Source organism: Eubalaena glacialis, chromosome 8, assembly GCF_028564815.1.
Source record: "Eubalaena glacialis isolate mEubGla1 chromosome 8, mEubGla1.1.hap2.+ XY, whole genome shotgun sequence".
Classification (NCBI taxonomy): Eukaryota; Metazoa; Chordata; class Mammalia; order Artiodactyla; family Balaenidae; genus Eubalaena; species Eubalaena glacialis.
In genome coordinates this window covers 9,242,745-9,267,676 of record NC_083723.1, presented here as the reverse complement: position 1 = coordinate 9,267,676, position 24,932 = coordinate 9,242,745, and the positions used below count along the sequence as shown (strand labels likewise).

At 53.4% G+C, this 24,932-nt stretch overlaps 1 protein-coding gene across 1 annotated transcript in view; it reads left to right on the top strand.

Moving 5' to 3' along the window:
* The window catches only part of ADCY1 (adenylate cyclase 1), a 123,311-nt gene that overhangs the window by 66,930 nt on the left and 31,449 nt on the right, over nt 1-24,932 (top strand). The window contains exons 6-11 of the mRNA XM_061197548.1: nt 2,237-2,395; nt 7,456-7,597; nt 9,068-9,223; nt 23,188-23,382; nt 23,534-23,631; nt 24,612-24,696. Of these exons, the coding sequence (XP_061053531.1) occupies nt 2,237-2,395; nt 7,456-7,597; nt 9,068-9,223; nt 23,188-23,382; nt 23,534-23,631; nt 24,612-24,696 (835 nt within the window). The remainder of the gene's footprint in view (nt 1-2,236; nt 2,396-7,455; nt 7,598-9,067; nt 9,224-23,187; nt 23,383-23,533; nt 23,632-24,611; nt 24,697-24,932) is intronic.

The following is a 24,932-nucleotide window of genomic DNA, read 5'->3' as shown; positions in this document are numbered from 1 at the left end:
TTTTGTTGGAGGGTAGCAAGCTGGCGGTGGTCAGGAGCTGTGTGGGCGAGGGGAACTGAACTCTCATTCCACACCATTTACTCACGAGGGTCCAGGACCGGGTGTTACACCAGGCCCTGGGAGGCTAGTGGCCAGGACCCCTTGTGGATGGGCCTCGAGTCAGCAGGCGGCAGGCCCGTCCAGGCACAGACGACTTCCAGGTACCGAGCGTGGAGGCAGGCTCACACGTAGTGACCACCAGGTGGGATGGGGCTAGTCAGGACACTGTGGACGCAGGTGGGCTGTGGACGCTAAGCCAGGGCTGGAGGTGTCAGCTACCACCTTCCTTCTCCCTTGGACTGACACCAAACCCAAGGGGCCAGTGGCGGGCGCTGTGGCCAGAATGCATCTGCCCAGCGGCTAAGCCCTGTTACAGCTTGCAGCCGTTGGGGGTGGGGTAGGTGGGAAGTCCCAGCCGCCTGGGACAAGGCACAGGTGAGGAATGGCCTGGGGCAGCCCCTCCCAGGATGCTTGCAACCCACTCTCCGGGAGGGCCCTAGGACGTCCACCAAGCCTCTGATCAGTGGAGGCAGCCCGGTCATGTGGCCATGTGGATGCAGTAGTCTCCTCTGATGGCGCCTGACCCAGCTATCATAGCAGAAGCAGAGTGACAAGGGTCTGGGCAGGGACGGGAGTGGGTTTGCTGTGGTGAAGGATCTGGGAGGGCTTCCTGGAGGCAGCATCTGGGCTGGGCCTATGTTATGTTTGAACAGGGTGGGATGCACATGAATCAGCCCTGAGTCTTGGAGCAGGAGTGAGATTTTGCTCACAGGCTCGGGGCACCTGCTGTATTGGGGGGGCAGGTCTAGATGTGGTTGGACTACAGGGCACCTGCTGTTGGGAGGGGACGGAGGGTGGGTAGTCCATGTTGGGCTGCCCGAGGGTGGTGGCAGTGTGGCCCTGTGTGCCTTTGGTCTCCCAGCCTCCCTTCCCTCTCACAGCCGATGTCCTAATCATGGGGCTGTCGTGTCCCTGAGCCTCAGCTCCATCTTCCTGCCCTTCTTGCTACGGAACATCTCCACCGGCCGGAGAGCCCCATCCAACACACCTGCCGGTCGGGGCCACCTCTGGACCCGCCCAGGGTGGGGAGGGCCGGGGGCGCCATGGCTGACCCCCTCCCCGCCCTCACGGCTTCCTTGCAGTTCTGTCCCTTGGAGCACACCAGCCAGGCCCGATAATGCTTCCTCAACAGCATGCTTCAGACTTTTTAAAGATTAAATAATCTCTTGCTCTTGGGGAGAAGTGGAAAATCCAGAAAAGTGGCATCAGAGGGCCTCCCCGCGGCTGCGGTGCGTCCCCTGCGCTCTGGCTGTGCGATCACAGGCCCTCTGTGTACTTCCTGCATCTCACTTCACCGTGGGCCTCGTGGGGCTGGAGAAACCATACAGGGCGTCCTCGTGTCCCCCGAGGGGATTTCTGAGCACAGCCCGCCTACGTGACTGCCGTGAATCTCTCTCCAAGGAACTTACAAAACCACCTCCTGTTTCTTCTCACAAGTGCTTCCGGTGACGCTGCCACCCCACTCCGAGCGTGGTCTCTCCTGGGGCCCTCAGGGCTTCATGCCAACCCTTCCCTCAGCCGGGGCTGAGCCCAGAGACACGAGCACCTGGGGAGGTGGAGCACGCGTGCACTGGCCCTGCAGTCTGATTTCAGCGTCCGCATGTCTTGTTTTCTCCCTTGAGTTGACGGACGCACAGTTTACAACCCACAAGGTCCCCCTGTTGTTTGGGGCAGGTTTGTGGAGCCTCGGGCCTCCCCACAGGCTGGGTCTGCAGCCCACCCTCTCAGTCAGGGAACTCGGGGTCAAACCTTGACCGTTCCCAGGGCTCCTGGGACCCTGTCAGATGTCCCCTGGGGCTCTCACGCTGGCCCCTGGCTAGCAAGCAGGCGCGAGCACCCCTGATCAGGTCAGTGGCACCCAGAGCAGGGTCGAGGTCCTGGATCGGGGTCCTGGGCTCATTTCTTTCCTGCCGCTGCTCTGGGTGGGGAGGGGGAGAGGGGAGGTGGGATGCCTTGTGAGATGGCCAGTGGCCAGGGAGCAGGGGGGAGCCAGCTTGGAGTGACCCCTGCCCACCAGCGGCCACAGCTCGGGGGTCAGGCTGCCTGGGTCAGGAGATTCCCCCATGCCCCTGCTCCCTGGCCCTGAGGTGGCAGACCACGGGGCCCCAGCCCCACGCCCTGCCTGTGTTTGCTGCAGGTCCGTGGCCGAGGCCACTGAGGTGGACCTGAACATGCGCGTGGGGCTGCACACCGGCAGGGTCCTCTGCGGGGTCCTGGGCCTGCGCAAGTGGCAGTACGACGTGTGGTCCAACGACGTGACCCTGGCGAACGTCATGGAAGCCGCCGGCCTGCCTGGGTAAATCGGGGACCCTGAGGGCAGGGGCGGGGGATTCTAATACAACCTTCTGCCTGGGGATCTGGGAACGCCCGGCTGTCCCAGCCCCATCCCCAAGGCCCCCATAGAGAGTGGGCAAGCCGACTCTGGAGGAGGAGACTGAACGCCCCGGTGGTCTGCCTGGCTAGGAGCTGTCCTGAGTGCTGACTGTTGCTTCTCATTTTGCTTTCTTTCTCAGACTTGCAGTGGAAAGTGTTCTGCCTTTAGAGCCCCACTAGGGAAGTTACAGATTTTCCTCTAGAGTGAGGAGGATGTATTTCTCATTGGTCCGTGCACTCCTAATGCTTTCTAATTACAGTCGCCTCCTTTGGTCTCATTTTCTTCAAACCATTCCACAGAGCCAAGGCATCATGTACGGTGAAAACATTAACCCGAGAACTGAACGGGAACTCCCCTCCCTCCACGAACGGTGGGCAGCAGGGGGATGATGTGATTGCAGAAAAGGGGGCTCTGAGGCGCACTCGCATGGTCCCACCCTCCCGATTTCCGCCTCTTAGAGTGGTTGGCAGGCCGTGCTCGCGGCTGCTGCAGGGCCCAGCTGCGGTTCCCAGGGGCTAGAGCTGAGCGTTAGACTCCTGCACACGCATGTCTGCTTCTGTCTTATGAACCTCAAGGCAAAGCTCTGTGCCCTCCGCCCTGAGGGGCCTCAGGGCCCCTCTGACCCTGGCTGCCTGTCCCCAGCTGTCCTGTTCTCACCCTAGAGACCTGGCGTCCTCTGGGCCGCATCTTCCCCCCTCCCTCCTGGCCTGACTTTTTGGGGGAGGTGGCGGAAACAGGTGACACCTTTCCTTGTGCCAAGGCCCTGAGCTCGGCCGAGGGACCAGAGGCATCCAAGGCCACTCGCTCTGGAGAGCGGCTTTGAAATCACAGGAAAGGAGGGCTTACGGGGCTCGAGGAAGCAGCAAGCCTGGAGATTAGAATCCAATGAGCCTGAATCCACGCTGAGCCTGCCATGGGAGTGGCCACGGCATTTCTAAGCGAGCTCAAAAATCGCGGCATTGTCGTCTGTGACCCGGGCTGCCTCTGAGCATCCCCCTGGGGGGACCCTCGTGGCCACCGATCCCTTCTTCCTTCAGGGCCCCGTCCTTCCAGCACCCCTCCACTCCTCCTCCTGTTCTCCACCCTTCAGAGCAGGGTCTCGGGGTGGGGGGGACACCTTCTCACTGTGCCTGCCCCTCGCCCTTTGGGCGCCAGAGTGAATCCCAGCAGCAGCCCGCCTGCAGCCCCGCTGTCCTGCACAAAGTCCAGCCCCTTGGCCGGCCAGGTGGTGCCAGGAGCCGCCCACCTCCCTCCTCCCCTGCCCACTGAGGTCTTTAAGTGTTCCGCCTGCCATGCGGACAAGCACACAGACTTCCCACCGCCAGGGACCCCGCTCCGCAGGCCCCTTCACCTGGCCAGGGCCTCTTTCAAGTTCCGGCTGACCGGTAGCTTCCCTCCTTTCACCCTCCCTACCAGTCCCACGGGGGGGCCGCATCCTGCCTGCCCTGCTCTCTGCTTTGCTTCTTTCTTCCCTCCTCCCCTCCACTCCCCCTTTCGGAGACACCCCCCTCAGGAGCATAGTGTTTACAGAGCACCTGGCTTTTCCAGGAGGGGGGAGGGTGGTGTCGGCGGCAAAGACAGAGCCCTCGGCCCCGGTGGGGTTCACGTTCTTGGGGGGCCACAGGGAGCACTCGGGGGGATGCAGAGAGGGGAGCACGACACGGGGCCGGGGGGAGGTGCCTTTATCACCTGTCAGCCTGGGTCTCCTGGGCACTGAGGTCAGTTCGGAGCTGGGCAGGGGTCTGGGGAGCTCACAGGCCCTTGGGGGCACTGAGACCCTGGCACTGCACACGGAGCGCCAGGAGGATGTGCAAGAAGGAGGGAAGATGAGGAAGGCCCGAGCCTGAGAGTTCCTGAGAGAAGGGGAGCGGGAGACAGGAAGAGGAGCAGAGGAGGGCGGCGTGGTGAGAGGGAGTGCGGGCAGCCAGGAGGAGGGCCAGGGAGGAAGGAGAGCCGTCAGCTGTGTTCAGTGTTGCAAAATGAGGACTGGACACCAGATCAGGTGCGTGCAGCCAGCGGTGGCCTCAGCAGAGGGTTCAGGGCACACGAGGGCCAAAGCGTGACTGCCTGGCTCCCAGGGAGACAGAGCATTGCGACTCTCCCCGCAGGGAAGGGGGAGTTGCGGAAGGAAGCTGGCCTGGGAGGGGTTGCTGGAAAGCTGCTCCGTGAGTGGGGAGCAGGGGCTGCTGACGCCACCCTCCCCGGTGCCTCTAGGGGCCTGGCCCACGTGGTGTGTGCACCCCTCGGGGTCCTGCCTTGCCCTTGCAGCGGGGGTGGGGGGCGCGTGCGATGGGGCTTTTCCAGTAACCTTCCGAGACTCCCAGGCCCCTGGAGGTGGTGTCCGCCCTGGAGCTTCTCGGGGTTTCCTCACTCTGCCTCTCTTTAGGTTTGCTCTTTCTCGCACTATTCTTAACGTGATTCCTTCATTCTTTTAAAAAATTTTATTTTATTGAAGTCTAGTTGATTCACAGTGTTGTGATAATTTCTACTGCACAGCGAAGTGATTCAGTTACACATATGTATATATCAATACGTTCTTTTTCATATTCTTTTCCATTATGGTTTATCACAGGATACTGAATATAGTTCCCTGTTCTGTGCAGTAAGATCTTGTTGTTGATCCATTCTCTACATAATAGTTTGCATCTGCTAATCCCAAATTCCCAGTCCATCCCTCCCCCTTCCCCCTTGGTCCTTCTTTTGCTTTCATCACCACCCACCTATCCATTCTCCATACTTCCTTCCATCCACCCATCCATCTTCCATCCATCCATCTTCCATACTTCCTTCCATCCACCCATCCATCTTCCATCCACCCATCCTCCATACTTCCTTCCATCCACCCATCCACCTTCCATCCACCCATCCTCCATACTTCCTTCCATCCACCCATCCATCTTCCATCCACCCATCCTCCATACTTCCTTCCATCCACCCATCCATCTTCCATCCACCCATCCTCCATACTTCCTTCCATCCACCCATCCATCTTCCATCCACCCATCCTCCATACTTCCTTCCATCCACCCATCCATCTTCCATACATCCATCCTCCATACTTCCTTCCATCCACCCATCCATCCTCCATTCTTCCTCCATCCACCCATCCATCTTCCATACATCCATTCTGCAAGCACTTATCTTCTATTCATTAGGTATTCGGGGAGTGTGGCTGGTCAGACAGACAGATGGACGGGTGGACAGATGGGAGGAATGAATCACTGCTGTGTCTTTACCCCAGCATCTCATGCTGGGACCCCTGGGACTTGGTTCATGGACTCCTTCCCAAGGCCGTACACCCTGAGTGTTTGCCTTGGAGAGGCCAAGGCCAGGGAGGGATGGGGCACCTGTCTGCTTCTTGCATGGAGATGGCCTTCAGCTTCTTGGTGGCAGGAGACCACACAGCCCTCTCTGCTGCCCCGAAGCACACACGGCTCCTGGTCAGCCCCAAACTGATGTGCTGGATGCATGTTCCAGGCTGCCTGGAAGCAAGTGAAATTGGGTCCTGAGCAAATGGCCTACCCGCCCCCCGCCCCAGGGGCCCTCAGGTAGGAACCATGATTGGGGTCACCTGCGTACCCCCCAGCTCCAGGGTATGGTGGGCCCCCTCCGCCCCTGGTCCCACATCTCCCCACCCCTATTGTCCTGGGCAAGACAGCCTCATCAATAACCGGGCTCTGGTGCTGCGGGCCTTAGGGATGGCAGACACTGGGCATCCCCACCCTCCGTCTCCAGGGCAGGCGAGCTAGTGTGGCTGGCTGTCTTCACTCCCACCGCCTGTGTTGGGTGAGGGATCGCCCCGCGAGTGGTGGGCAGCACTTGCAAGTGAGGTGGCCCTGCCCCCTTTAGTGGCCTTGCTGCTCGGAACCAGCCAGGCCTCCAGTTTCTCCCCAGTCCAGGCTGGGAGCCTGGGCGCTGTCCATTCCCACCGTGTGCTTTTAGGGCAGCGTGTGCCCGAGACCCCTCCTCTTTTCCAGAGCCTGAGATGCTCTGCGCTGAGAGCAGTTGCTGATGTTTCTGCCTCCCTATTGGCCCCTCAGCTCAGCGACAGGACTGTGTTGTCCCTCTCTGTGGTGGAAGGAAGGGAGGAAGGAAGGGAGGGAGGGGGACCAGTGAATGAATGAGTGGACACGCATGCATTTCTAGAGACCGTTGATGCCGTCTGCAGTCCAGGGCCAGGCTGATGGGGTGACAGTGCCCCAGGTGCCCTCAGGGCCAGCAGTGGGGGGATGCTCACTCCTGCCTCAGTGCCCTGCATGTGTCTCCCCCTCCCCGACCAAGGAATTCAGGAGACTGTTTGGGGACGTGAGGGCTCAGGTCTTTGCAGGGAGTGTTTTGCATGCTGGGGAGTTTGTGTTTCTCCCTAAGCCCGGGCGCTCGGGCCTTGCTAAGGGCCGGAAGCTCGGGCCATGTGTCTAGGTTACGTGGGTGCTGGCGTTTGCTCAGGTTATGCTGACTGAGGATTTCTCCTTCTCTCACCAGAAAACTCACTGGGGTGGGCGTGAATGCCGCGCACACGGCTCTGTTCCCGCCCGCCCACTTTGTGTGGGGACAGTGCGGGCCTGATGTCGGGCTGGGGTCCTCCCGCCCTGCGGGTTTGGGGACCGCAGCCGGGGGAGGGGCCTCGCTTCTCTCCTCACCTCGCCACCCTCTCCTTCCCTCGCCGTCCTTTCTGTGTCCTCTGACACTTGCTTCCTTCCTCCCCTTCAGTTCCTCTTGTGTCCCTCTGGCCCCTCATCCCCTCTGCCTGCAGCCCTCCTTTGCACGCTTCCCCTCTCTCCTGGGGTCCCTCCCCTGCCCCACCCCACCTGTCAGTTCTCCTGTGCGTATGCCCCAGGGAATCTGAGTGTTCCTTCCAGAGCTTGCCTGTGAGGGGGGACACCTCTGCCAGGACCCCGCAGAGCATCGCCCGGATGCTGCCCAGAACCAGCTGCGGCCCCGCAGGGGAGGCTCCGTCCAAATCTCCGCCTCCTTTTCCGTAGGAAGGTTCACATCACAGAGACCACCCTGGCGTGCCTGAATGGTGACTATGAGGTGGAGCCGGGCCATGGACACGAGAGGAACAGTTTTCTGAAAACTCACAACATCGAGACCTTTTTTATCGTGCCCTCCCATCGGCGAAAGGTAGGCTCCAGAAGGGGTCCTGTGCGGAGCCTTCTTAAGGACTAACGGCTCCTTCGTTCTCCTCAGATCACTGCTTCTCAGGCCTTGAGCTCTGTGCACATGGGAGGGTGTCCCCGCTGACCTTGTGTCCTGGGCCTGGCCTGTTGCCCGTGAGGGGAGGGCCGTGGGGGAGGGGAGGGGAGGGAACTTGGAGTCAGGGCCCTGGGGTCCTCAAGGGCTGGGTCATCCTGAGTCCTCCCGCACCTCCCTGGGCCTTCACTGCCTCTTCTGCAAATGAGGTTTGAGAACCCTCTGCAGGAGGTCAGGGATGGGGTGCGCTATGGATCGAGGGGTGCTGTGCACACAGGAAGGCTTGTGACCATCCTGTGTGAGCGCTGAAGGTCACTCTGCCCTGGGAAAGTGATGTGGACACGACTGAGGGTGACTGAGCCACTTCCGGGGCTCAGATGAGGGGTGCAGGGCTCAGGTGAGGGACGCAGGGCTCAGGTGAGGGGCACGGGACACAGGTGAGAGGTGTAGGGCTCAGGTGAGGGGGGCAGGGCTCAGGTGAGGGGTGCAGGGCTCAGGTGAGGGGCGCAGGGCTCAGGTGAGGGGCACGGGACACAGGTGAGGTGCACGGGACACAGGTGGCCACAGTACTTCTTCAGGATACAAGCAGGTCAGGGAGAGCTTTGGGTTTCGCTGTCCTGGTGCATCCATGGGCCAGTGCTCTCCAGGCCAGGATGCAGTGGCACCCATGTAACACGGGAGCTGTGGATGGGTGTGGCACTGGCCAGGGGAGAGAAATGGGGCTCAGGGCAGGACAGGCAGGGCAGGGTGAGCTGACTTCTGGAGAAGGGGAGTGAGTGTGTGAGAGAAGGGCAGGTGTGAGAGGTTTGGGTGACCAGCTGGGGCCAACCTGGGGACATAGGAGCGGAGGGCAGGGCGCCAAGGAGGAAAGCTTGCAAGCCGCTGCCAGGATGCAGGAGGTTGTGAGTCAGAGGAGGGAGCCTTGGTGCCATGAGTGGATGCCGCCCCACCCGTCATGCAGAATTAAACAACAGCGTCAGCTGTGGCTGCGGTTTGAGAGTGAGAAGGATGACGAGGTCTGTACAGTGAGCAGCCCCTTTGGAGAAGTTTGGGTTGAGGAGGAGAGAGAAAAAGGTGAAAGGCAGAAGGGGAGGTCTGCAGGAGGGACCCCGGGGGCCAGTGGGTGACCCTCATCAGCGTGGTACTGCCCCAGCTGGGTGATGTCCATGCATCTGCCCCAGGATTCAGGCATCGCTCTCATTTCAGAGGCATTGGGCGTAGTTGAGACCTGCGTGTTTTGGGACTGGGTTGCCGGTTCTGTTCCCTGCTGTGTCTGGTGAGCAGTAGGTCCTCAACAAGTGGCCTGTGATCTCCCTGCCCCGTTAAGTTCGTGCTCCCCGCCCAAGAGGTAGGATGTGTGTGTCTACTCACAGCGTTTCTCTTTGCTGCACGTCCGCACAGATATTTCCAGGGCTGATTCTCTCAGATATAAAACCGGCCAAGAGGATGAAGTTCAAGACCGTGTGCTACCTGCTGGTGCAGCTCATGCACTGCCGGAAGATGTTCAAGGCTGAGATCCCTTTCTCCAATGTCATGACCTGCGAGGACGACGACAAGGTACGCGGGCCCGACGCCCGTGTGCCGGCCCCGCTCTGAGTCCCTGTTTGTCTGTCGTCCCAGTGCAGTCCTGCTGCGGTCTGCTCCATTAGCCCTCGCCCTTCACCTTTCACAGTCTTGCAAATGCTGTGCAGAGCTGGGCTGCTTTTGCTTTCCTGCAAAACACTTTTCATTATGTGGTATGTTTTGTTTTTTGCAACTTGGCATTCCATGGATTTATCAGTAAATTCAAGCTACAGTCCCCCAGCCGTTGTTTAAATCTGTCCTCAGGATATTTGTACGTGTCGGATATTGTATTGCTGGTTCCGGAGCCCCCGACCTCCTCTGTCTGCACCTCGAGAGCCTCAACGTGGTGTCACCCCAGCCTTGCCCTTCACCTCTGTGGAGAGCATCTCTGGCCATCCCCTCCCTCCCTCTCTGGCTCTCAGAGGCCCCTCCTTCCTGGTTAAGTCCCTCCTTCCTGGGTTAAGTCCCTCTAGTTCATGGTGCATGGCCTCCAGCACTTGACGGAGGTTCCTTTTGTGGGTGTTCCTGCAGGTGACCTGGGTGCAGGACTTTCCGTCCTTCTTCTTGGGTTGGTCAGAGTCACCTTCGTCTTTAGTCTGCTGGGTTGGGGCGAGGCCTGGGGTGAAAGCCTGGAGCTGAGCGGGGGGCAGCACTGTGGCTGGGGGGGGGGGGGCGGTCCTTAGTGTCTGCTTCAACCACACAGGCATACTGTCTGTAACCCGGGGCCAGAGACCCTGATCCCTTCCTCCCCAGGGAAGACCCCGGTCCTCTGGGGCAGGAGGGCCATGTCCCGGCAGCCTGGGGTGAAGCCTGTGCTCCACCACTTCGTCAGCAGCTTTGATCATCCTCCCCACGTCCTCTTGTCATTGGCCCTCCAGCCCCTGCACCGACGGCTGTGCCTGCTGACTATTCTCACTTTCGCTGTCACCTGTGTTCTTGGGTCTGCACATCAGTGACTGTTTCCCGAGATTGCATTGCTGCTTCCGCAGTCTCATTTTCTCTTCCGTGTGGGTTTTATGCCTTTAAAAGGAATTCCCTTACCACAGTTTTAGTGGCTTTTCAGGAAGAAGCAAAATCCTGCTGTCTCTCACTCGTGGTGCCTTATTCTAGAGGGATTTTTTGTGATTTTGATTATGAGCTCCTATTTGGGAAAACCTTATCTGGAGATGCCTAAGAGCTCTGTTGCTGGTGAATTCCCTCAAGAAGATTGGCCTTTCCTCTACCGGCCTTGCAGGAGGCTAAATGCCTGGCTTGTGGTTTTTAGATGTCCCAGGTGGTACACAGCTAGGTCTAAGACAGGCCAGCTGTCTTAGACCGACCCCACTGCATGGTCTCTCCTGGTTGGTATTTGCTGACGGAGCCTCTCAGGGTCTGGGGTTCAGCCAGAGGGCTTTGACCTCACTGCCCATCTTGCTCGGGCCCCTGGTTTTCTGTGAGCTCCATGAAAGCTTGATGGCACCATTCCCTGGCCTGCATTCCTACTGTCCTGACGTTTCTGGCCTCTGGTCATTCGCCTTACTTTCTTGCCAGCTCAGTTGTACATTTCAAAGTATGTATGAGTTAATATATTTACCCAGAATTTGTAACAGGAGAACTCTCAGGCTTTCTTGTTAGCCAGATTGCCAGGGTAGAAACCCTGATTTAATCGCTGTCTTCTTCCCGCAGTACCCCCGGCCCCAGCCCCCTTGATTCAACTTGACCCCTGCCAGGGATGGGACTAGGGGAGGGTTATGAGGTGCACAATTTAAATATGTGTCCAAAACTCAGTGTCAGGATGTGCTTCCCTGGTGGCGCAGTGGTTAAGAATCCGCCTGCCAATGCAGGGTTCAAGCCCTGGTCCGGGAAGATCCCACATGCTGTGGAGCACCTAAGCCCGTGCACCACAACTACTGAGCCTGCGCTCTAGAGCCCACGAGCCACAACTACTGAGCCCATGTGCCGCAACTACTGAGCCCATGTGCCACAACTTCTGAAGCCCGCGCGCCTAGAGCCCGTGCTCCACAACAAGAGAAGCCACCTCAATGAGACGCCCGCGCACCGCAGCGAAGACCCAACACAGCCAAAAATAAATAAATAAAATAAATGAATTTATAAAACAAAAAACCCTCAGTATCAGGATAAGTAATAGTGCAATATTTCAAAAAATGAAATGTAATCCAAAAGAGTCCACATTGAATGAAAAATCAAATTTTAGTTGAAGCCTGGGCAGTGCAGAGCCATCATCCTGGATTCCTCGTCCCCCGAGCCTCTCACCTCCCCAGCTTTGCAGCCGTCCCGCCTCCCTTGGGAGCATGAATGGTGGTGTCCTGGGTTTCGTCCTTGGCCCCCTGTCCCCACAGTCTCCCACGGGTCTCCTCTGTGTGCTCAGGGTCCCCAGGCCCCCTCTCCAACACACCCAACATCTCTGGTGCTTGGGACACCTCCGCCGCCGCCTGGCTGGCTCCGTCGGAGGAGACCGCAGCCCAGGCCTGCGCTCTGCTCTCAGGCGCCCTCCTGCACCCAGCCCGCTTCTCTCTCCGTCACGCCGCCTCCTCCAGACTCTGACCCCTCGTCCGCAGGGCGCCCGATTCCGGCCTCGTTGCCCCCTGGGCAGCCTCTGTGGGCCCAGGCAGCTCCCCTGCTGGGGAGACAGAGAGCACAGCCCCCATGGGCAGGTGCCGCAGGCTGGGAGCCGAGCTGGGAGCCCGGGCCTCTGCTGCTCTGCTCTGTGCCCTTTCATTGCCACCTGCCCCCCGCGATTAGTGAAAACGAGGATGGGGAGGGTAGAGGGCTGGCACCGTGGGAGGGCATCAGAGGGTGAAGACAGGGCAGGTGACCTGAGGCGGAGTCCATGGTGGTGGTCCTGGAACGATGGGGTGGAGAGGCTGTGCACGGGCGGGGCCAGCCACCAGTGGGGACATTTGGGGAGGATGACATAAGTGCCCCATCCGGTGACCCCCCCCCGAGCAGCGCAGCCCCTGCCCTGCAGCCGTTCTCCCCGGCGGGTCTCAGATCCTGCATCTGCTTTAGGATAAGGTCTGCCTCATCGTTCCTGTTCCTGTCTTCCGTTTATTTTGTCCGCACCTTGAGCCTGATCGAGGTGGCCTTGGAGATGGAGCTGGGGAAGCCGGCGGGATCAGGGCAGTGGGTTCCACTGTCGCCTGTGCCTTTGTGCCGAGTTTGTGAGACATTGTGTCCCAGGTTCTGGGGGGGTGACTCAGTTGTACGTGGTCAGCCTCAGACCACAGCGCACCTGGGGTTCCCGTGTTCCTGGCCTCTCCTGGGTCAGCGGTGTGGGAGCCCAGGGTGAATCGGCCGCTAGGTGGCGATACCGTGCACGCACCTCCGGGCAGGGACCTGGCCTTTGGGGTTTGGTGTCAGGGCTCCAGCACAGCTTAGGGTACTTCACGTCCACGGTACTGCTCTCCAGTAAATCCAACCCCCGCATGCTTACGCGTGTTCGGTTTCTTCCTTCAATATTCCTTTCTGATTATAAAAGTAATTTATTGTGGAAAATACAGAAAAATACAAAAATGCACGAAGAAGAAAATGAAAAGCATTCCTCTATAATCCAATCACCCACAACCAACCTATCATTAACATTTTCGTCCTTCTAGCTTCTTAGATGTGTGTATATTTATAAATTTCTACATAAAACTGATGGGATGATATACAATCAGTTTGCTGCTTGTTACTTTTTTTCACTTGCCAGTGTATCATAAGGGTTTCTTTATATTATTGACTATTCCTCAAAAATAGGATTCTCTAATCATTGTGTAGATTTCCAGCCTAGGGAGAGACCGTTTACTTACTCAACTTCCACTCAACTTCCATTGATATTTAGGTCATTTCTGCTTTTATTGTTTTTTGGGGTTTTTTTTTAAGCAAAGTAAATGATTCACAGCATTTTTTGCTCACAAAAGTGCACTTACATCTCTGATCATTTTGTAAAATGGATTTCTCTGAGTTGAGTATCTGCGAGAGTGGGTGTGTAGCTGGTTAGAGATTGTAGCACCAGTGTTACCTGTAGCAGCAGGTAGGAGATGAGCCTCCCCCTCCCCGGCCAGCGTGGGGAGATGCTCTCTATGGAGTCCCCTAATACTGCCAGTAGATTTGCCTCTTCTAGAATGTACACCAGGAGCCTCCCAATTCTCTCTCCCCTTTTAAAAAATGCTGCTTCCGTCCTTCTCTTCAGATTTAAAATTACCTAAGCATATTTATTTTAAAATATAAAAGTAACATGTACCCATGATACAGAAAGTCCAATCCCCCGAACTGTTTACCATTTTGTGTTTTTTTTTCCCCCCCAGAAAAACCTGGCTGTGTGCTAGAAGGTTAATGCCAATAAGACTTGACCTATTTAACTGTCCCAACGCCCTGTCTTTTCACTCAGTGACAGACCTTGGAGATCCTGGAGGCTCGTACCAGGGGGCCTCCACCTGCAGACAGACTTGTTTCCCCGTGCCTTGCTGATGCGTGGGAACATGACTTCCAGATTTCTTCTCTTGGCCATTGGTGCTGAGAACATCCTTAAATAAAAAAAAATTTTTTTATACATCTTAGTGAACTTTACAAGGATAGCCTGGGGTAACTTCTTTGTAGTGAAATCGCTGTGTTAAATGGTGCATGTATTTTAATTTGTGATCGCTGTTGCCAAATTGTTCTCTCCATGTTTTCCGCACTCACTCTTGGGACAGCTTCCCCAGCACGGCCTCAGCACAGTTTAAGCATTGTTCATTGCTTCACGCTGCGTCTCCCTTCCTGATCTGTTTCAGGTCTGCAGAGGGCCTTTCCTACCCCATTTCCCAGGTTTTTGTTTTAAAGATGCCTAGAAATATTTTAAAAATATAGTTTCCACCATTTCTGCTTGAATTTGATGAAGATAAAATTCTAACTTATGTTTGGTCCATGCTTAGTGAAACTGATTGTAATAACTTTTTTACTTCCCTTGGGTTTTCTTGATATACAGTGGTATCACTTTTAAATAGTGATAATTTTTGTTTCTTTTTTTACATCCTTTATTAAATGATAGTGATGAATGGCATTCTTTTTTCATTCTAGCTTTAATTAGTTAAAACAAATAGAGTTTTCTTATTAATTGTGATGCTTTTGGTAAGAACTAGTAATAGGTGCCTAATGATCTCAAGAAAGTAGCCCCGTGAGTGAGTGTTCGCACTTTTTAAAATGAGAAGTAGATATTGAATTTTAGCAAATAGTGTTCAGTATCTATTGAGATGATCAATCTGGTGGCTTTTCTTCTCTGACTCTTCTTTTTTTTTTTTTTTAAGTATTTGTTTATTTATTTATTTATGGCTGTGTTGGGTCTTCGTTTCTGTGCGAGGACTTTCTCTAGTTGTGGCAAGCGGGGACCACTCTTCATCGCGGTGCGTGGGCCTCTCACTATCGCGGCCTCTCTTGTTGCGGAGCACAGGCTCCAGACGCGCAGGCTCAGTAATTGTGGCTCACGGGCCCAGCTGCTCCGCGGCACGTGGAATCTTCCCAGACCAGGGCTCGAACCCGTGTCCCCGGCATTGGCAGGCAGACTCTCAACCACTGCGCCACCAGGGAAGCCCTCTTCTCTGACTCTTACAGGGTAAATGGTATTACAGGCTCCTCCAAGGTTTCTTTGACGTCTAGTAGCTTTTTAGTTGCTTTCTGTCCCCACTGAATCAGGATGCCCCAGGTATAACCACTGCAAGGGGCAGCGGTTGGCTCCCCTCTCTGTCACCACAATGATGTGTGTGCCACTCTTTTGTCACTGGCTTTTTTTTTTTTTTAATTATTTATTTATTTTTGGCTGCAGTGGGTCTTTGTTGCGGTGCATGGGCTTCTCATTGTGGTGGCTTCTCATGTTGTGGAGCACGGGCTCTAGGCGCGCAGGCTTCAGTAGTTGTGGCTTGCAGGCTTAGTTGCTCCGCGGCATGTGGGATCTTCCCGGACCAGGGCTCGAACCCGTGTCCCCTGCATTGGCAGGCGAGTTCTTAACCACTGCGCCACCAGGGAAGCCCCCTTGTCACTGGCTTTTAGTTGTCGCAAGACAAGACTCTGACCCCTGAGGTGACAGGCTGACCTGAGGTGGATTTATGTCCATCAGCCCCAGACAAACCAGACCAGAGCACAGTCGCCATTGGCCACTTACCTTCTGAGCTGAAGGTCACTTACCGTGGTCGAGACCCAGGCCAGGTCTACCCACCTGGGAACAGCCTGCACTGGCATCTGGAAAGCTGCTGGACAGAGCAGAGACACTTGCTGGGCTGGATCTGGGCATGGTGTTCTCGTTGCTTAGGCTTCAGGAAAGACTTCATGCCTCAGGACGGTTTCCAGGGCCTCATAGGATTTCTCATCTGAGATCATGTGACTGAGCCATCCCTCGTGGCCCTGCTCGAGACCTCTGTGCCTTCAGCTGCCCCCTCCCCTCCTGGCCAGTTTTGGCTCAGCCATTATGCTGACCCTTGTCTGGCAAAACTCCAGTGGGTTCCAGTAAGAGGTTCTGCTCCTCCCGCTCCCCGACAGCCCATGTCCTTGAAGTGGATTAGACCCCGAGCTGTCAGCCATGACAATCCAGCCAACACACCATTACCATTGTCCCCGGGGGAGCAAGGGGGCATCGTGTAGATCCTAACACGTTCATGGTTGAAGGTAAGGTGGTAACTTTACAGCCCACTTCACAGTTTAGATGAAATGGACAAATTCCTGGTAAAACTCAAAAGAGCAAAAAGACCCAGGCAAAAGTGGAAATGTGAATACTCCTTTGTCTGTTAGGAACTCAAGTCTTACTGAATTGCTTCCCAGGAGGAAACTCCCAGCCCGTACGGCTCTGACGGTGGGTTCTCCTGGTCATTGAAGGAGCTATAGTGCCCCCTCATATACGGACTCTTGCAGAGAAGAGGAAGGAGAGAACTTCACAGCTGCTTCAAGGAGGCGGTGGATACCCCCTGATGAGGACGCCCCTTGGGAGGCGTGAACCTGGCCCCTGCCCCTGCTCCCAGAGAGGTTCAAACAAGGAATTCTTTGTGGAAAAGGGTGGAGAAAAGCCGCCAGTTCTTAGGCTGATGAGTCATTTCTAGAAAGTCGTCTGTGAAGTGATAGCATCAAGCCTCTGGGGTGTCCCTGTCCCTTCAGTGGGTGAGGGTGGATGGCAGGGCCGCTCATTGGGCCCTGTGGGGAGTGGGATATGTGAGGGGACTGGGTAAGACCTGGGGCAGAGCAGCCGCCTGCTGCCTGCTCCCCAGAGGGGCTGATGCTGGGCAGAGACCATTTTTCAGACCATGGCCTTCCTGGGGTGTCAGGTGTGAAAGGAGACCTGAGACACAGCTCTGTGCTTTGCAGGCTTGGGGACACTTTTACTGATCCCAGCTGCTCATCTGCTTCAGGAAGTTGGGTGCCCACGCTCAGCCCCAGGAAGTGCATGCCTGCCCCGTCTACCCCAGGCTAGGGTTTCAGCTCCATGCTGTGGGAATGCCCCATCTTCCCTGTCCCCCAGTTCACCACCCCGTCGTCTTGTAACTACCACACCCCATGGCAGGTAGAGGGCAGATTGGGATTGGAGGAGCAGACTGGTCATAGCATCCAGGAATGCTGCTTCAGAGATGTGTGTTCTCGGGGATAGTGCTAATCAGGAGTGGGTTTCATGGCATATGAAGAAAACCCCAATCGTGGTGGCTTGAACAAAATAGAGGTTAGTTTTCTCATGGATAAAGTAAATCCAGAGAGCAGGCAGTTCAAGGCTAATGTGGTGACTTCACAAGCATCTTGACCAGACCCTTTCTCTTTCATTATTCTGGCTTGCCTGCTCTGCCACCTCATGGCACAAGATAAATGCTGGGGCTCCAGTCATTGCATCTGCATTCCAGCCAGCAGAAAGAAGGCAGAGCTGGCAAAAGGCATATCTCTCTCCTCTTGAGGATGCTCCCTAGCAACACTTCTGCATATAGCTCATTGGCCAGAACTCAGCCACACAGCTGCACCAAGCTGACAGGGGAAGGGGAGAAAGGCAGTGCATTGGCTGAGACCAATGCTTTTATAGAACTCGGGTTCTGTGACCAAGGGGGTATGAATGTCGGGGAGACTGCCAGCAGTCTCTGCCACGCACTTGCATCTGAGACCCTGGCATCGGTGGGTCCATGGAAATGTCCTGGTGTGGATTGAGACCCAGTGGCTTTCTTAGTGGCAGGTATAATTCAACTCTTAAGTCGGCTTTCGTAGATGAGACCTACCTGGTTTATTAAAAACAGGAAAGTAGTAAAGCAGCGCATCTCAATCTCAGATCTGTATCAGGGACCTTGGAGAGCCTGCGGCAGCAGAGTGCACACACAACTAGTTCCCGGTGTCCGGAGACCACCCTGGAGACCCGTGGCTGTGAAGGACTCCAGCTCAGAGGAATGGTGCCCAGAGAGGAGAGGGGTCTGGAACACCCCGACCTCAGGGGTGCGAGATGCGCCTGAGACAGAAGAGTGTCAGGGGAAGAGAGGCAAAAAGCGCAGCTTCCGCGCCCACTGCCTGACCTGCCGGGCTCCAAGCCCCGCTTCTCCACGTCCCCACGCTCAGCCCTACCAGCAATGAGAGCGGCGTTCACCTCTCCGGCCGGGTGGAGGTGACGGCTGCTGAGATTCTCCCAGGAGGCCCCTCGGCAGCCCAGCCCCATTTCCCATGAGGCGCCTGCAGTTCCTGGAGTGTCTGCTTCGCCGGGGCCTCCGTGCTGCACTGGGGCTCTGGAGGCTCGAGAGTCTGCTCCCTGCAGCCTTTCCCGCTGACTCTGACTCCGTGGCAGTAGTGGGGGAGCCCCCTGTGGCCACCACTAAGGACAGTGAGGGCCAGCTTGAGGACTTGCTCTGGGCCAGGAGTCCTTCCTTGGAGTATGAACATTCTGGCTCTTCGTGAGAGCTAATGAGGTGGCCACTGTTGCTCCCATTTTACAGACCAGGAAACTGGAGCACGGAGAGGTTAAGCGGTTCACTCAAGGTCGCACAGCCCCTGGTTCCTGAGTCCCTGCGCTTAAACCACTATGCTTCCCTTTGGTGGGTCAAGAAGGAGGCTCAGAGACCCAATTTCCACGTCAAAACAAGCAACGTTTTCCCTTAACTTGATTTGTTTTTTAAGGAAATTTACGATTGTTGTGGGAAAGAAGAGGAAAGCATGACAAGAGGGAAAAATGTGTAATTCCACTGCCCAGAGGTGGCCATTCTGTCCCATTGATGGAGCTGCAGTTTAATAATCAGAAAAGTCTTCCAGGGAGGGAACTGAGCGCAGGTGGTCTCTGCATGCAGGTGCCCTGTAGGACCTGGTGAGGGAGCACATCTCTGGGTCCCAATGTCCGGCTGCCTTGAGGGCTGAGGACAACCTCGACCCCCAGAAGCCAGTCCTGCCCACACAGAATAAGCACAAAACCCTGAAACCCGGTGACTGTGACATTACCTGCCTGCGTGCGCCTCCAGCTAACAGCCTCCTGGCCCCTCACAACAGGAGAGCTGGCTCTCAGGCTTGCAGACACAACATCAACTGGGTTTTTTTCCTAACGTTCACAAACGTGTCAGGTCTGAGAGGGAGAAAGAATTCACAGGAGCACAGGAGACTGGCACATTAACTCAAGGTGGACCTCACCGTTCCTTCTCACTCCTGCTTTGCAGCCCTTCCTGCTCTTGGTTTCAGGCCCCGGGGAGACAGGAGTACCTGCTGGATTGGAAATGTGACCCTCTGATTGGAAAATACACGTTCACAGGCTGGTATCTGCTTAGGGAAAAGTTTGGAGGGATGTACTGCAAAAGGTCAATGATTTATTTCCAAGCGGAGACTGTGAGTGACTTGGGTTTTATTTATTTACTTAATATTTTTACGGCTTTCTGGAGGTAGAATTGACATACTACCCATCGCAAACGTATAAGCTGTGGAATCAAGCAGCTTGTACAGGGAGATTCTGGTCCTCCTCGCCCAGTTGCATTGTATGTAACTACATTATGATACCCAAGCTAGGAAATGGGCTTCGGAGCACCGTGTGTGTGTGTGTGTGTGTGTGTGTGTGTAGTTCTGTGCCATTTCATCGCGTGGTGGATTCGTGTAACCATCTTCACACTGTGATACAGAACATTTCCATCACCACCAAGGTCTCGCCCCGCTCGTGGTCACACCGTCTCCCTCCTCACAGCCATCCTTAACCCTGGATCCCACTAATCTGTTCTCCATCCCTATAACTGTCACTTGAGAATGTTGTATAAACGGAATCACACAGTGTGTGCCCCTTTGAACTTGGCCTTTTTTATGCTCAGCTCTATGCTTGGGTCCTTCCAGGTTGTTGCTGGGATCAATAGCTCCTTCCTTTCCGTGGCTGGCTGGTATGCCGGGTTGGAATGGACCACCTTTGTTTAACCACTCACCTGTTGAAGGACATTTTGGTTGTGTCCAATTTTGACTATTACAAATAAAACTACTATAAACATTCAGGTACAGATTTTTAACGTGGACATAAATTTTCATTTTTTTTTGATCAATGCCGAGGTGTGCCATTGATGGGTCATACTTGGTTTTGCTTTTTGTTTTGTTTTTTTAAAGAAACTGGCAAACTGTTTTCCAGAGTGACTGTACCATTTCACATTCCCATCAGCAACATATGCGTGATCCAGTTTCTCTGCATCCTTGCCAGCACTTGGTTCTGTCACCAATTTAAAAAAATATATATTATTGTTCTAATAAGTGTGCGGTGATATCTCCTTGTGATTTTATTTTGTATTTCCCTGATGGCTAATGATGTCAAACATCTTTTCAAGTGCTTATTTTCTTTTTCTTTTTTTGTGTGTGCTATTTTGTTCTTAACAACTTTTATTACCAAAAGATGCATGTTCCCTATTAAAATTTCTAGCTGCATACTGATCTAGGAGCATTCTCTCAATGGAAAGAGTCTTTATTCTGACTTTTATCTTTCTGACATTGTAAAAAGATTTTAATATCACTGATTTATTATTCCCCTCTGCTGGCCAGTGAGGTTTTATGTTTTCAGCCAAACTATCTGTACAGCATTTCATCTACATATCTTTACACGTGTGCAAAGATACAACAAACAAAGCACAGGGGAGAATTGTGACAGTGAATTTCCAAATGGTCCTCACAAAGCTACTTTCATGTCCCCCCAAATTTGAGGGGAGTAAGAAAAACTAAAATACAAAGTATTAGTTATGAAATTAAAGAGGTACTTCATACTGTAAAATAGATACAGGCTAGCTCTGCAAGGGAATGACCTTTAATCCACTTTTAAAAAGAAATAAAAATATAAGTGTTTATGTAGTTCAAGATTTAATCCCTCATATAAAATGCTATGCTTTAATATTGATCGAAAAGCGAGTGCTTATATTCTATCTGTGCGTTTTTTTGGCCACGCTGCCCAGCTTGTGGGATCTCAGTTCCCTGATGAAAGCCCAGAATCCTAACCACTAGGCCTCCAGGGAACTCTTTGTATGTTCTCTTCTTTGGTGAAATGCCCCTTGTGTCTATTGTCTGCTTTCTAACTGGATTTTATATTTTCATGTTTTGTAGTATGATCCATTCTGAGTTAATTCTTTTTATAAAGTGTGAGGTTTGAGTCAAGTTCATTTTTTTTGCTAATGGATCTCCAATGGCTCCAGCACTATTTGTTGAAAAGCTTTGCTTCTACCATTGAATTGCTTTTGCACTTTTGTCAAAAATCAGTTGACCATACTTGTGTGAAGCTATTTCTGGCTCTCTGTTCTGTTCCATTGATCTATGTGTCTGTCCTTCTGCCAAAACCACATTGTCTTGATTGATATAGTTATATAGTGAGTCTTAAAATCAGTAGAGCAATTCCTCTCACTTTATTCTTTTTAAGAAAAATGAGCTATTCTAATCCCTTTGCTCTTCCATTTAATATTAGAATAAGCTTGTCTATCTACAAAAAAAAAAGAAAATCCTGCTAGGATTTGACAGGAATTATGTTAAATCCATGTACTTCAGTGCGGGGAGGATTGACATTTTCACTATGTTGAGTCTTCTAATCCATGAGCATGGTATGTCTGTCCATTTATTGAGATCTTCTTTGATTTCTTTCATTGGCATTGTGTAGTTTTCAGCATACAAGTTCTGTATGTTTTGTTAGATTTACACCTAGTATTTCATTTTCTCAGTGATTGTAAATGGTACAGTATTTTAGTTTTGGTCTTCACACACTCATAGCTAGTATAAAGAAATATGATTGATTTTTTATGTTTATCTTTTATCCTGTGACCTTGTGGAACTCACTTATTTGTTCTAGGATTTTTTTTTCCTCCCACTGGGGTTTTCTATGTAGACTATCATGTCTGTTTCTATCATGTCTGCAAATAGGGACAGTTTCATTTCTTTCTTTCCAATCTATTTTCCTTTTATTTGCTTTTCTTGCCTTATGGCACTGGTTGGGGGCACTGTATTGTATTCAAGGTGAGGGTGAGCCAGAAATCTCTGCCTTACTGCAGATTGTAGAGGGAACACCTTTTACCTTTGAGTGTGATGTTAGCTGTAGGTATTCTGTAGATGTTCTTCATCCAGTTGGGGAAGTTCCCCTCCATTCCTAGTTTTCTGATCATTTTTATCATGAGTGGATATTGAATTTTGTCAAAGGATTTTTTCTGTATCAGTTGATATGACCATGAGGTTTTCCATGTGGTGGTTAAGATGGTGTTAATATGATGGATTGCATGGATGTTCAAATATTTAAACAGCCTTGCATATCTAGTAAAGGTCATGGTGTAGGCCTCTACTTATATATTGCTGAATCCTATTTGCTAATGTTTTGCTAAGGATTTTTGCGTCAATATTCATGAGGGATGTGACCTCAAAAGTGGTTTTCCTTTTTTAAATAGTGTCTTAGTCCGGTTTTGGTATCAGTATAATACTGACTTTATTATTTATTTATTTATATAAATTTATTTTATTTGTATTTATTTTTGGCTGCGTTGGGTCTTCATTGCTGCACGTGGGCTTTCTCTAGTTGCAGCGAGCTGGGACTACTCTTTGTTGCGGTGCACGGGCTTCTCATTGCGGCAGCTTCTCTTGTTGCGGAGCACGGGCTCTAAGCGCATGGGCTTCAGTAGTTGTGGCACGTGGGCTCAGTAGTTGTGGCTCGCGGGCTCTAGAGCGCAGGCTCTGTAGTTGTGGCGCACGGGCATGTGGGATCTTCCTGGACCAGGGCTTGAACCCGTGTGCCCGGCATTGGCAGGCAGATTCTTAACCACTGTGCCACCAGGGAAGCCCCTAATACTGACTTTATAAAGTGACATGGGAAGTGCTGACTTCTATTTTCTGGAAGAGATTGTATAGAATTGATGTTAATTCTTATTTAAATGTTTGGTAGAATTCACGATGAAACCATCTCAGCCTGGAGATCACTTGTGCGTGAATTTTAAAATTATGAATTAAATTTCTTTAGCCATTAGAGGGCTTTTCTAGTTATCTTTCCTTTTGGGTGAGTTGTGGTAGTTTGTATGTTTCAAGGAGTAGGTAATTGATCTAAGTTGTCAAATTTATATGTGAACTATTGTTCATAGTATTTCCTTATATCCTCTTGATGTCTGCAGGGTCTGTAGTAAAATTATATTTCTTTCCTGAATTTGTTGGTGTCTTTCTGTCTTTTTCTTTGTCATGCTTGCTAGGTATCTGTTGATTTTATTGACATTTTCAAAGAACCAGTTTCATTGCTGTGTGCTAGGCAGTGTCCACTGCACGTGAGCGGGGTCCCTTAACCCGCCACATGGTGCCACTGCACAGGTGCCACGTAACCCCACTTACAGACACGGGAACCCCAACACCAAGGATGAGATGACTCACCTGGGATCTCGCTGCCAGCAGGTGGCTGAGGCAGGATTGCATCTCAGATCCCCAACCCCGGCCCCCCAGACTCTGCAGTGGTCGAGGACCCAGGAGGAGGGAGCATAAGAGCTCTTTTCTTTAATAAGTGGAGAATTTGACACTATCCCTTCGTTTCTTTCCGTGACGGGCAGCGGAGGGCATTGAGAACAGCCTCGGAAAAACTCAGAAACCGCTCGTCTTTCTCTACAAATGCTGTCTACACCACCCCTGGGACACGCGTCAACAGGTACATCGGCCGCCTCCTGGAAGCCCGCCAGATGGAGCTGGAGATGGCGGACCTGAACTTCTTCACTCTGAAGTACAAGCAGGCTGAACGAGAGCGAAAGGTGAGTGCAAGGGGGGCTCTGGGGGGGGGTGGCTGGGAGTGAACGTGGGTGGCCCTTCTCGCTGTAGTTCTAGGCATCCCTGGCGCCCTTGGGAAGACCTTGGCGTCTCCAGGAAGCTGGGCGGCTGACGGTCCTTTTCTGTGTCTTCTAGTATCACCAGCTTCAGGACGAGTATTTCACCAGCGCCGTCATTCTGGCCCTCATCCTGGCCGCCTTATTCGGCCTTGTCTACCTTCTAATAATCCCGCAGTAAGTGCTGTTCCGGGTCCATCAGTCAGAGGAGAAGGTCACCAGGAGTCCTTTTCTTTTCAAGTTCAGGTTCGACTCCCGCGGTCACACTCCTGAGGTGCCCTGGCCTTTGGGGACAGCCTGAGCCACACACCAGCTCTCCATTTACCGGAGGAACTAGCTGAGCACGCCTGATGGCGAACGTGTGGAACGCTCTCTCGCAGTGTTTAATTTTAAATGTGCTCAATTCTCAGACACCGTGTATTTTCAGTGACTCTGTCCACACCACATGCGCCATTGACTTCATGACGGCGTCTGTGGCAGGAAACAAACAGGGCACCAAATGGGCACCCTGGTGTCTAGGTGCTTGTCATTTTCAGAAACATTAAAATGAGGAAAAGTAAGCTTTGGAAAGGAACAAAAACATAATGATTTTAATAACATTTAGTCATCATAAGTCAAAGTGAGTGGCAGTTTTTGTTTTTCAGCAAGAAAGACCCCAGAAAATCTCCACTTTTCTTCCAGACGTACCACTTTCTTAATAAACCTCCCGAGTGGAGCAATTCTCCTGTGAGTTTCCAGAAAATACACGGAAGCCGCCCCCCACCCCACCCCAGGACACTGTGGGCACACAGTGGCCATCTGCATGGCCCTATGTGGGGATACAGCTTTTTCTAGAAAAACCCTTCCCAGTTGAAGCCCAGTGAGAGGGTAGTGCCCAGCAGCCCAGTCTGTGCAACCCTAGCCCTTCCTGCATAGGGAAAGCATCTCTCAGGCACTCCCAGGGCTAGAGAGACCCTGGGGGGCTTAGAAGTTGGGGGGGACACAGGAAGGGCTCCTCCCCTAGAAGAGAGCCAGCATGGGCAAGTTCCCAGAGACGGCTGCTCCTTCCGGGGGGCCAGCGACTGGGTGAGGCAGGGGAGGAAGGGTGGGTTCCCAGGCATTTCTCGGGCACACCTCGCCTGGCCCAACCTGCAGTGAGCACGTGTCTTCTGTCCTAGGAGCGTGGCCGTCCTGCTTCTGCTGGTGTTCTGCATCTGCTTCCTGGTGGCCTGTGTCCTGTATCTACACATCACCCGGGTCCAGGTATATGTGTGCTTGTGTCCTCTGCCTGCTCGTTACCTAGTCCAGGTACCAGTGTGTGTGTGTCTTGCACCTGCACATCACCTGGGCAGGTAGGTGCACGGCTTCTGCCTGCCCTGTTGGCAGGACAGGTGGGGCAGTGGAGGCAGTTCGTCTGCTTGCCTTCTTGGCAGGCGGAAAGAGCTGTCCGCATATTGGGAGTTCATGAAGCCCGTCATGTGCCAGGTGCAGTTTGGAGT